This window comes from Oncorhynchus kisutch, linkage group LG7 (genome assembly GCF_002021735.2).
Source record: "Oncorhynchus kisutch isolate 150728-3 linkage group LG7, Okis_V2, whole genome shotgun sequence".
Lineage (NCBI taxonomy): Eukaryota > Metazoa > Chordata > Actinopteri > Salmoniformes > Salmonidae > Oncorhynchus > Oncorhynchus kisutch.
In genome coordinates this window covers 27,152,248-27,164,363 of record NC_034180.2, presented here as the reverse complement: position 1 = coordinate 27,164,363, position 12,116 = coordinate 27,152,248, and the positions used below count along the sequence as shown (strand labels likewise).

Here is a 12,116-nt window from a genome sequence, read left to right as displayed (position 1 = left end):
CTAGACCCCAGGAAGAGAAGCTGCTGCCTTGGCAGGAAATACTGGGGACGCATAATAAATACAAATGTAGAATGTGCAGCTCGTACCCATGCAACCAATTAAAACATTTACTCACACAGCCAAGTCAAATGGTAGCAAAATGCATCGAAATGGTCAGTCTGGAGCCCTGACAACCCTTCTCAAACTGAAAGTGTCAGTCTAGTTCAACCACCAGCAAGATCAGCTGCTGCTATGTGCTATCCCCCATCATCTCCATCTTCTGTTCATCTGTGTCACTGCACTTCGTTTGACACACACAAAGCAGTGAAACCATTTCATACACACCAACATTGAGGCAAGCATCAACTCCTCACCTCAACTACAGAACCCTCCCCAAACCTGACACCTCCCTCCCCTGTAGCTGGGGCCCAAAACAGCTTTTTCCATCTATCTATCCAGTTCATATGGGGGGTGAGCAGAAGGCTGGAAACCTGCAGGTTGGGATGGACGGAATGAAAACCAGCTGGCCTTGGTGGTGGCTTGGTGCCAGGCCGGCCCCGGCTCGGGGCTTTTCATCCATCTGCCTGACTGTAAATTAGAGCTGAGGACCCCTGGTCAGATGGGTTTATTTTCGGCCTGCTGAGGCCAGATGAGAAAGAAGCACCATGGACTGTCCACTGCATGGATCGAACCTGGACTCAATTAAAAGGCCCTGCGAATGCCAGCCTCAGAAGATGTGAAGGGGGGTTCCTGTGGAGAATATAAGGCATGTCTTCTTTTCCACAGATGGAAAATCTGATGTGGGAACATCTGAAGAGTTCTCACCTGTAGTTCTGGTAAAGCACAGCCACTTTCTGAGTGGCCTCTTCCAGTACTCTCTCATCCTGGATCCAGCCCTATGAATAGATGGGGAAATCTAGATTACATTGTGCACATTAATGAACTATAGATCTTAAAACAAGAACTTTGAGACGCAAAGCCATAGAGAAAAGAAAGAAACGGCTTACGATAGGAAAGAGCACAAACTTCTGAAGAAACTCCTGTGAATCGTAACGATTGAAGTCTCCGAAGTCAGCTGAAACAGAAAATAATAAAATACAATCGCAATTTTAGTACACTGGGTGAATACATATAACACTACAGTAATATTTTTCCTAGCAGTGAATACAAGTGAAAACCTTAAATAGGTAAAAAGTCTAAAGTCTATTTCTGTAGTTAGTGAGAGGCAGACAAAGAGTCTATGGATTTTCAGAATGGTGTGATGCTTATTTTAGAAAAGCAGGGGGACCCGTGTGTTATGACACGGGATTGCTTTAACGTCTGAAACTGTAGTGGTCCAACGTTAACAGCAATCTCTTTCTGCACGCCAGCTATGTTCACAGCTATGTTCAGTATCCCAGGCATTAGCCATGCTAGCTACGGCTCTACCGGCCAGGCCCCCACAAACCCTAACCCCAGCAGCTAGGTAAAAATAGACAATGTCCAACATCTTCCAAACAAAAACCAAAAGCAAACTTAGCAGGGCTTTTTTAAGTCAACAAATAGAGGTTTCTTAAAGCTTTTAGTATTACTGGGATGCTATTTTGATCTAGCTTGCTATGCAGTTTGGGCAGCAATAGTTTGGACCTGGGTTGCACCAGTAAGTGATCTCAGTTGCTGTGCAATGTTAACACCTAGGCCAGTAACTTGCACTGCCTGATATAACTTTGCCAGTAATGTTTGAGATTCTTCTGGCTGTGCAAAAGTGGGAGTCCAGAAATGTCAAGCTGGAGACTCATGCAAAGGGAGTTTACACTCCCTGAGCCTGGCCAGTTTATAAGTTGGTTTGGGCTTGATGTTGCTTGTTAAGTGTCCTACATTAACAGACTTGTGAAAAGCTCAATAAACCCAAAATAAAGTGCTCGACTCAGCTTTTATACAAACAAGGTTACTTAGGATTGTAGAAAATGGCCTTACGTTTGTACAATGAGACATCAATGATGTTCTCTTGAATAGCAAATGAAAATATTCAAGTTTAAAATTCAAATTTTCCCTAGGTATGCTTTGAAATCATATGACACATCTGACGAGTCCCGAGCTGAGATTCAGTAATGATCCGCGAAACCATACTCTAACAACTTCACTCCTGTTGCATTGGTGTACGGTCACCAGCTTTAGGTTCAATAAAGCACGAGCAGTGGAATTTACAACAGGTCATGACATCAGTGTGTGAGTGTGGTGCAAAACACTTGCTGTGGCCACCTATGGCAGGACTTGACCTGTCACCACAGTTTGAACAGGTGGTGATCCTCAGTTACCCCATCAGTAGATAAGTGTGTACGGAGTTTAATTTCCCGTTGTTGCATTCAGAGCCAGTGTTCAGTATTCACATTACCTTGCACTGCCAAGCCAGCCAGGCGGATGGCCTGTTCTATAGAGCAAGGGATTCGGCCTTCGAGAACATCCTTCTTCAACTGGAGATAATACTGATATCTGTAGGGAGGTAGAGGAAGTTGGTTAATCTCAAGGTGTGGACAGAAGACAAACATAACTTGGTTTGACACCTCCATTCAAAATCAGTCAGTGAGAGATGTGATGTCATACTGTAGTGGGTGCCAACACAGAAAGAACAGTGGTTACTGGACTGAGTTTCTCAATGCTCAGTACGTGTTATGGCATACGGAGTATGGCAAATCCTGTAGCATGAAGGATACACATGCATTACATTCCACTACTTTTGACTGATCCAATAGGAATGGATAGATTAAATCATTTTGGTGGGAACTCTGGGGCTTAGAGTTAACCAAGAAATGCATGAAGGAGACAACATTTTGGCATGAGAAGCAACCTGAATGAGTGTCTGGTGTCCCTCTGTGTTAAGCAGATATCTGACCTAGTGATCTCCTGCTGCAGTTGGCCTACGGTGGGCACATAGAAGACCACGCCGAAGTAGACGGTGGGCTCCAGGCCATACTTGTCCAGCTGCTTCTTCAGGGGCTTTTCCAGATCGATCCAACGCTGCTGGTTCTGCTTGTTGAAGTACCATAGGCTGAAGTACGTTATCTGGTGGGGGGAGGAAATGAAAAGTGGGGCTTTAAAATCGGGGAAACAGGAAGCAGTCTATTGAAAGATGAGGCGATTGTGAAATCGTTACTTGTTAATGAAATGACAGTAATATGGTATTTTGGTTTACAATGACAATAGCTTAGGTTAAATTAACTACTTCTCTGATAGAGTTCTGTGTGTCAAATCGGAGGGTATGCTGTACGGACCTCTGGCAGTCTCTATGGGGGTGCCACAGGGTTCAATTCTTGGACCGACTCTCTTCTCTGTATACATCAATGAGGTCGCTCTTGCTGCTGGTGAGTCTCTGATCCACCTCTACGCAGACGACGCCATTCTGTATACTTCTGGCCCTTCTTTGGACACTGTGTTAACAACCCTCCAGGCAAGCTTCAATGCCATACAACTCTCCTTCCGTGGCCTCCAATTGCTCTTAAATACAAGTAAAACTAAATGCATGCTCTTCAACCGATCGCTACCTGCACCTGCCTGCCTGTCCAACATCACTACTCTGGACGGCTCTGACTTAGAATACGTGGACAACTACAAATACTTAGGTGTCTGGTTAGACTGTAAACTCTCCTTCCAGACCCATATCAAACATCTCCAATCCAAAGTTAAATCTAGAATTGCTTCCCATTTCGCAACAAAGCATCCTTCACTCATGCTGCCAAACATACCCTTGTAAAACTGACCATCCTACCAATCCTCGACTTTGGCGATGTCATTTACAAAATAGCCTCCAATACCCTACTCAACAAATTGGATGCAGTCTCTCACAGTGCAATCCGTTTTGTCACCAAAGCCCCATATACTACCCACCATTGCGACCTGTACGCTCTCGTTGGCTGGCCCTCGCTTCATACTCGTCGCCAAACCCACTGACTCCATGTCATCTACAAGACCCTGCTAGGTAAAGTCCCCCCTTATCTCAGCAAGCTGGTCACCATAGCATCTCCCACCTGTAGCACACGCTCCAGCAGGTATATCTCTCTAGCCACCCCCAAAACCAATTCTTTCTTTGGCCGCCTCTCCTTCCAGTTCTCTGCTGCCAATGACTGGAACGAACTACAAAAATCTCTGAAACTGGAAACACTTATCTCCCTCACTAGCTTTAAGCACCAACTGTCAGAGAAGCTCACAGATTACTGCACCTGTACATAGCCCACGTATAATTTAGCCCAAACAACTACCTCTTTCCCTACTGTATTTTATTTATTTATTTTGCTCCTTTGCACCCCATTATTTTTATTTCTACTTTGCACATTCTTCCATTGCAAATCTACCATTCCAGTGTTTTACTTGCTATATTGTATTTACTTTGCCACCATGGCCTTTTTTTTGCCTTTACCTCCCTTATCTCACCTCATTTGCTCACATCGTATATAGACTTGTTTATACTGTATTATTGACTGTATGTTTGTTTTACTCCATGTGTAACTCTGTGTCGTTGTTTGTGTCGAACTGCTTTGCTTTATCTTGGCCAGGTCGCAATTGTAAACGAGAACTTGTTCTCAACTTGCCTACCTGGTTAAATAAAGGTGAAATATATATATATATATTTTTTTTAAATGACCTAGGTTAAATTACCTACGCTAAATTATAGAATACTTAACATGTTTGTGCTTCCTTCATAAACATGGCGAAACTACTACACATAGCTTGTATTAATCTGAAACATGAATGTTGACCCACAAGCCCAAAGTAAAGTTAAAGGTTCCTGTGCTGCTGCCACTCCCTGTCCAGTCTTGTGACTGTCTGCTGGGGTGGAGCAGTGTGCATCACACAATGAACAGTGGTTCTGGAGTTGACCTGTATTGTTTATGATGAAGGGAGTCTGGCCACAAGGCTCACAGCGTGATTGCTCTGACTACAATTATACCATTGCTAACCCATTTACAACATCTGAATGTCTATTTGAAGCGTTGGAATTTATATCAGAAATCACTGCTAGGCAATTTAAACCCTCCCCTATTGCAAACAGTTCACACAAAGTTCATGGTAAAGATCATCAACGTCTGTGAGAGAATCAAGACTTTCCAACAAAGAGCATAGTCTAGAGATTCTCTGATGGCAAAAGTCAGGCCAAAACATAGGCTACTAGTCCACAGATTTTGAAAGCATTTCTATCTTCCTTTTATATATTGCATGCTAACAGATCCTTCATGAGACCACTTTTGAGTGTCCTTTGCTATATAGGGCCCTATAAAATCTGTAATTTTTTGGGCCTGATACCATTAAGTTTTCCCCCAAATTTAGTTCTCTGTCTTGTTTTAAGCTAAAAATAATAATAATAAAAAACACTTTTTGAATAGAAAAACAAAATTGTATGTTCAAAGTCCACAATATAACTTAAACCATGAGACCACTTTTGAGGTCTGGGAAAAAATCTAAAGAAATGTAGACTTTTTGGTTGTAGTTACCGAGAGAAGTTTCTGTAGCGCTCATGTGATTGCAGTTGCCTATTCTTCCAATCAATCGACTGGTCTACATTTTTTTTTAAATGTGTATTTTCCATTTATAGACCCACCCTATGTGTTTTAATAAAATCAACTATATGCACTGAGCGATGCTTTAAAACTTCTTGTGGCTGCAGGGGCAGTATTGAGTAGCTTGGATGAAAAGATGTCCAGAGGTGCCCAGAGTAAACTTCCTGCTCCTCAGTCCCAGTTGCTAATATATGCATATTATTATTAGTATTGGATAGAAAACACTGAAGTTTCTAAATATGTTTGAATGATGTCTGTGAGTATAACAGAACTCATATGGCAGGCAAAAACCTGAGAAAAAAAATCCAACCAGGAAGTGGAAAATCTGGGGTTGGTCAATTTTCAACTCAGCCCTATTGAAGTTATAGTGGGATATTGGTCATCTTGCACTTCCTAAGGCTTTCACTACATGTCAATCGTCTTTAGAAACTTGTTTGAGGCTTCTACTGTGAAGTGGGGCCGAATGAGAGTGGATCGAGTCAGAGGTCTGGCAGCAGTCACGCGCATTTCACATGAGGTATCTCCCGTTCCTTTGCTTTTCTGAAGACAAAGGAATTCTCCGGTTGGAAAATTGACGATTTGTGTTAAAAACATCCTAAAGATTGTTTCCATACATCGTTTGACAAGTTTCTACGGTCTGCAACTAGTGAACGCGCTTCGTGAGTTTAGATTTGTTTACCAAACGCGCTAACAAAAGTAACTATTTGGACATAAATGGACATTATCGAACAAATCAAACATTTATTGTGGACCTGGGATTCCTGGGAGTGCATTCTGATGAAGATCAAAAGGTAAGTGAATATTTATAATGTTATTTCTGACTTCTGTTGACTCCAACATGGCGGATATATGCATTTGTTCTCTGAGCGCTGTTCTCAGATTATAGCATGGTTAGCTTTTTCCGTAAAGCTTTTTTTAAATCTGAAACAGCGGTTGCATTAAGGAGAAGTATATCTTTAATTCCATGTATAACACTTGTATTTTCATCAACATTTATGATTAGTATTTCTGTAAATTGATGTGGCTCTGCAAATTTACCAGATGTTTTTGGAACTACTGAACATAACGCACCCAATGTATACTGAGATTTATTTTATATAAATATGAACTTTACCGAACAAAACATACATGTATTGTGTAACATGAAGTCCTATGAGTGTCATCTGATGAAGCTCATCAAAGGTTAGTGATTAATTTGACCTCTATTTGTGCTTTAAAAATGGCTGTGTTTTTCTGTGGCTTGACTCTGACCTAACAATCGTTTGTGGTGCTTTTGCTGTAAAGCCTATTTGAAATCAGACACTGGTGGGATTAACAACAAGATTACCTTTAAAATGGTATAAGATACTTGTATGCTTGAGGAATTTTAATTACGAGATTTGTTGTTTCGAATTTGGCGCCCTGCACTTTCACTGGCTGTTGTCATATCGATCCCATAAACGGGATTTCAGCCCTAAGAATTAAGGGCACTGTTTGATGAAATAATTAAGACAAATGACTCAAGGAAGGAGACAGAGATCAAGACAACCAAAATAACAAAAACCTGTACCCGACCATCCTCCTCCCGCTCCTACTGCCCTTTGCAGATTCTGCCGTTACACTCCTGAAGTTGCCGGTAGGCTACACAAACCTGTTTCATGTCGAGTGCCAATTTATCTTACCATTTCTACATGCCAGTTCTGGTTTTAATATGCACAGTCTCAAACGGTTACATTACATTTTTAATAATGTCTTCGCATCTCATAACCATTGTCATGTTGTTAATGAAAATTTGAACTAAATGAAAATGATACAAATCTAAAAGTAACTTCTATTGCCAACTATGTAGAAATATCCTACATAAAGCCAACAAATAAAAACATTGCAGACTGCAGGTAGAAAATATCCTATGAATCACATTGGCTACACATGGCGTGTCTGCAAGGAACTTGAAACATTGTATCAACTTGGTCTGGTGCTAGCAAACTAACAACACTGTATACATATTCTGGGCCCTCAGTTTCCCGGGTCAGACACAGCTGTAGGCTTTTTGAGCAAGGGATAAGAAATAATCAGGTTGGCCTATTTTATGAAGTTTCCACTGGATCAGAGCATTGTTGTTTTATTTTGCAGAGTAGTTATTGAGCTGTAAAGATTCTACACTGAGGAACTATTGTCAATGGATGTAAAAACAGACTGTTTATTTGCTGTTTGAGATTAATAAAAAATTACTTTGAGATGCTCCACAGCTCATTAGTTGTGGTGTGTTAAGACAATCAGAAATACTATCAGATACCCAAATGGGCACATTTATAGCCCTACATTTGCGCGCAGTCCAAGTAGCCTATGCCTACTTCTATGCGTAATCAGGTGCGCGTCCTTACTCAACGTTGACAGGAGGGCTCCAAACAGAAGACGATTAATAAATTGGCAAAACTCCTAAGTATAGCATAGGTTTTTGAGCTCTGCAAACAATGTGACCACTCTGACAATGAGAACAGTAAAAGACTGTCAAAATAATAATAATATATTGAATACATTAACAGAAATGACAATAACCAAACAAACATTGTAGATTAGAAATTATGAGAATTAACGGTAAATGTACTGGTGATAGTAGTGTGCCATCCCCGCGGCCTCCACAATGGATTAGTCCACTGAGCCTATCGACCAAACAATTTACCAGTCGACTAAATGGGATCAGCCATTTAAAAAAAATGGCCACTGGATTTATGTTAAATAATCATGATATAAATTCTGCCAGGTATGCTTAGGCTACTTTATAGCTAACATTTAATTGAGTTTTTTTGGAAAGCCTTTCCATCCTTACCAGAAGATGAGTATCATTAGCATCATCGTTAATGGCTACACAAAGTATAGACATACACAAGCACCGAATTAAAAACATAATATTTTCTTTATGCGGATTCTGGAATATTCACATGAAACTCTATTGCCAATTAGAGGGAAACCTAGCTACCGAGTCTGATTCAGATGCATATTGAATCACAGCACAGGTGTGTCCACTGTGTCCACAGCAGAGGTGGGTCCACTTGAGCAGTGCATGCATGGCCTACGTGATTGAAGAATGACTAGGTCAATGTGGAATGTCTTTGGCTGAAACAAATTATTCTTTCCATACCCTCAAGACAATAGGATAGGTTCAAGTTTTCTGATTGTTTAATAATGACAGGACTATCAGGTAGGCTGTTGGAGAACAGATCATAGACCATGATAACTTTAACCTAAATGGCCACTCACTTGAGAAGAGTAATCACAAACAAAACGACAACCATCAGTGTTTCAGTCATCTTGAGCATACATACCTCTCGTAACTCGAGTCTCTGTGCAACTGCCTCCAAACATTCCTGGCCGGTGCTCTCCACAGAAAGAGTAAACTCAACAAATTCACCATTGAGCAGCTGAATGCGTGTGACCAGACAGCTCTTGCTTGAGACAGTATACCTTCGAGTTCTTTTGAGTTTTAAGCCGAATGGCAAGGGCATGTTTCAAAGTCCTTTGGCAAGGAGTATTTCCTTGATCCAGAAATATATGTCCCGTTGTCTCTAAACTTTGCCCATCAAAAATGTAGTGAATAAGAGGCCATCCATGAGTTGGATACATGTATCCCTGTGAAAACAGAAAGAGAAAAATTGTTATGAGACAATATAAAATTATTTCATCATTCCAGATAACATTTTCAAGACAAACATAACAAGCAGTATTATACTATATGACATGTTATTCGGAATCACCAACTTTGGTTCTGGAGAGCAACAGTGTGTGCAGGCTTTTGTTCCAACCCAGCACTAACACACCTGATTTTAATGTTCAACATTGATAAGTTGATTCAGTTATGTAGTGTGCTTGGCTGGAACAAAAGCCTGCAATCCCTGACCACCGGCAGAGGTAACCAATCTCAGAACATAAAACAGATGCCCTTTATGAAACAACCCATCTTATTGGTAATCCACTTAGCGAACTAGACAGGGAGCATCTAATTTCTTGGTGCAAATCAGACAGTCGAGTGATTATTGAATGAGCTGCAAATAACTCTGTACCAGTAGCTTGCTAATGGTTCTCCATCCCAAAGTTATCTGTAGGACACTTCCATCACACTGGAATAACAGATCAAATTTGAATGTTGATAGACAGTGCAGTGGGCTCCAGTCCAGATTTAACTAGTAAACTACAGTTGTTTGTTACAAAAGACATCAACGACTTTTACTAGCCAATAGCCAATATACTAGATGAATGTACAATACATGATATTGTAGAGACGGACAGTCTCCATTAGATATGAGCATATATATTTTTTTACGTTAGCTAGTCCAGCTAGCAAAGTCAGGTGGCTAACTAGCCGTGTTAATTTAGTTAGCGAACGTTAGCTCATTAACGCCATCAAGTTGAAGCAACAAATTAATTCGGGTTACATGAAAAATAAACAAAACACTACTTTAAACAAAGCTAGCTATACGGTTATGAAAAAGAGATGCTCCCCAAAAAGCCTAAACATAGAACCAAAGACAGTACAGTACGTTTAAAAACTATCCAGTAAGTTACTTCATGGTTTCCCAAGCTCGGTCCTGCCACCATCCTCCGACTGCACGTTTTGTGTTTTGTCTTAGTACCATCACCATAACAAAATCCCTGCAAATAGCCAGATAGTTGACATTAGCATCTTTACCTTATTGATGTCCGCCAAAAGCAAATTAGTCCATTTGTAAATTGTGCATATCCAAAGCTGCCGCCAGTCATTATAGGTGATAGTTATGTCAAATATCGAAAAGGTTTAGTTTGGAAGCTGCATACAGAAAACCAACTCAGCTAACGACGTGCTTCACTTCCTGCCGAAAGAGCAACAAGTGTGTATGAATCGCTACATCCGCGGATCTATATTATCCTCTTTTTTACACAACCGTTTTCCTATTATGTTGATTTACATAGACAAACAAAACTATGAACATTTACATTAAATATAATATTTTCTTCAGGTCCTGTATGAGTTTCAACGGTTGTATTTCTTTATAAAAGTTTGAGTAGTTCTTCAACAGCGGCGTGATACACGGCAGATTTAGAGGCAATGACATCAGACAGCTGGAATGCCAGGCAGGGAAAATGACAAGAATGAGACAGCTGCCACCCTGCTTACGACGTACGTTATTCAGCCCCGTACACCGAAAACCTATATTTCTGCTCATGTTATACTCATTTGTGAACTGTCCGTTTACTTCACTAATTTCTGAATGTCAGCTGAGGTTGCTGTAAAATAGTGTGATACTGCTGGATGAAAATAGACGCACACACCCCCCTCCCACTGGGACAAAGCTGAGACAAGTTGACTTTTGTGCAGAGTGCATGATGAAAGAGGAGGCGGGTTCATAACAACATAACAAAACATTTTATTGTAAACATGAACAACACTGTTAGGCAGTCACAGCAAAGGTCACAGTTAACTAGGCTACATGTTGCAAAGAGCACAGTGCCCCTTATTAAAGGTATTTCCTAGAATATTCACTGATACTCTGTTATTTGAAACCAATAGGCTACAAAGTGAGCAATACATTGATAAATATACAAAAATACATTTCTGGTCTAAATCAAATCAAATCAAATCAAATCAAATTTATTTATATAGCCCTTCGTACATCAGCTGATATCTCAAAGTGCTGTACAGAAACCCAGCCTAAAACCCCAAACAGCAAGCAATGCAGGTGTAGAAGCACGGTGGCTAGGAAAAACTCCCTAGAAAGGCCAATACCTAGGAAGAAACCTAGAGAGGAACCAGGCTATGTGGGGTGGCCAGTCCTCTTCTGGCTGTGCCGGGTGGAGATTATAACAGAACATGGCCAAGATGTTCAAATGTTCATAAATGACCAGCATGGTCGAATAATAATAAGGCAGAACAGTTGAAACTAGAGCAGCAGCACAGTCAGGTGGAAGTTGAAACTGGAGCAGCAGCATGGCCAGGTGGACTGGGGACAGCAAGGAGTCATCATGTCAGGTAGTCCTGGGGCATGGTCCTAGGGCTCAGGTCCTCCGAGAGAGAGAAAGAAAGAGAGAAGGAGAGAATTAGAGAACGCACACTTAGATTCACACAGGACACCGAATAGGACAGGAGAAGTACTCCAGATATAACAAACTGACCCCAGCCCCCCGACACATAAACTACTGCAGCATAAATACTGGAGGCTGAGACAGGAGGGGTCAGGAGACACTGTGGCCCCATCCGAGGACACCCCCGTCTAGTTAATTCTCATTATTGTGTAACAATAATCAAAATACATATTGGTCAATACTTTGTACTGTAAATCTCCATGGCAATACAGTGTCCAGAACAGGAATGGGCATTTACAAAAAGTATGAAATATACAGCTTCCATTTATAAAACACATTCGAGATTCAAAAACCTCAAAATCAAGTTGCTCGTAGCGAAAATAGCATCCGTTGACTTCAAAGCTCATTAAACTAATCCTTAAAATACAAATAAAATCAGAACTCATCATCACTGAAAGAGGTTGGAGTGTTTATATTCTCAGTGACTCCTGGCGCTGGGAAATCAGATGCATTGGACACGTGGAAAGACTCTTCCAGCTCTTTGGACAGTCCACCACGATTGTCTTCTAG

General features: G+C 41.0%; 1 protein-coding gene across 2 annotated transcripts in view; it reads right to left on the bottom strand.

The window, feature by feature from the left end:
* Window positions 1-10,458, bottom strand: part of ptpn21 (protein tyrosine phosphatase non-receptor type 21) — a 30,322-nt gene extending 19,864 nt beyond the window's left edge. Inside the window, exons 1-6 of one of the 2 annotated variants that reach the window (XM_020487828.2) lie at window positions 10,177-10,458; window positions 8,816-9,119; window positions 2,852-3,021; window positions 2,354-2,451; window positions 987-1,054; window positions 805-875 (exon numbers count right to left, since the gene is read on the bottom strand). In XM_020487828.2, coding sequence (XP_020343417.2) covers window positions 805-875; window positions 987-1,054; window positions 2,354-2,451; window positions 2,852-3,021; window positions 8,816-8,995 — 587 coding nt within the window. In that variant the 5' untranslated portion in view covers window positions 8,996-9,119; window positions 10,177-10,458. The remainder of the gene's footprint in view (window positions 1-804; window positions 876-986; window positions 1,055-2,353; window positions 2,452-2,851; window positions 3,022-8,815; window positions 9,120-10,176) is intronic. The other variant, XM_031828776.1, reaches the window with a different exon arrangement.
* Between the last annotated feature and the right edge of the window lie 1,658 nt (window positions 10,459-12,116).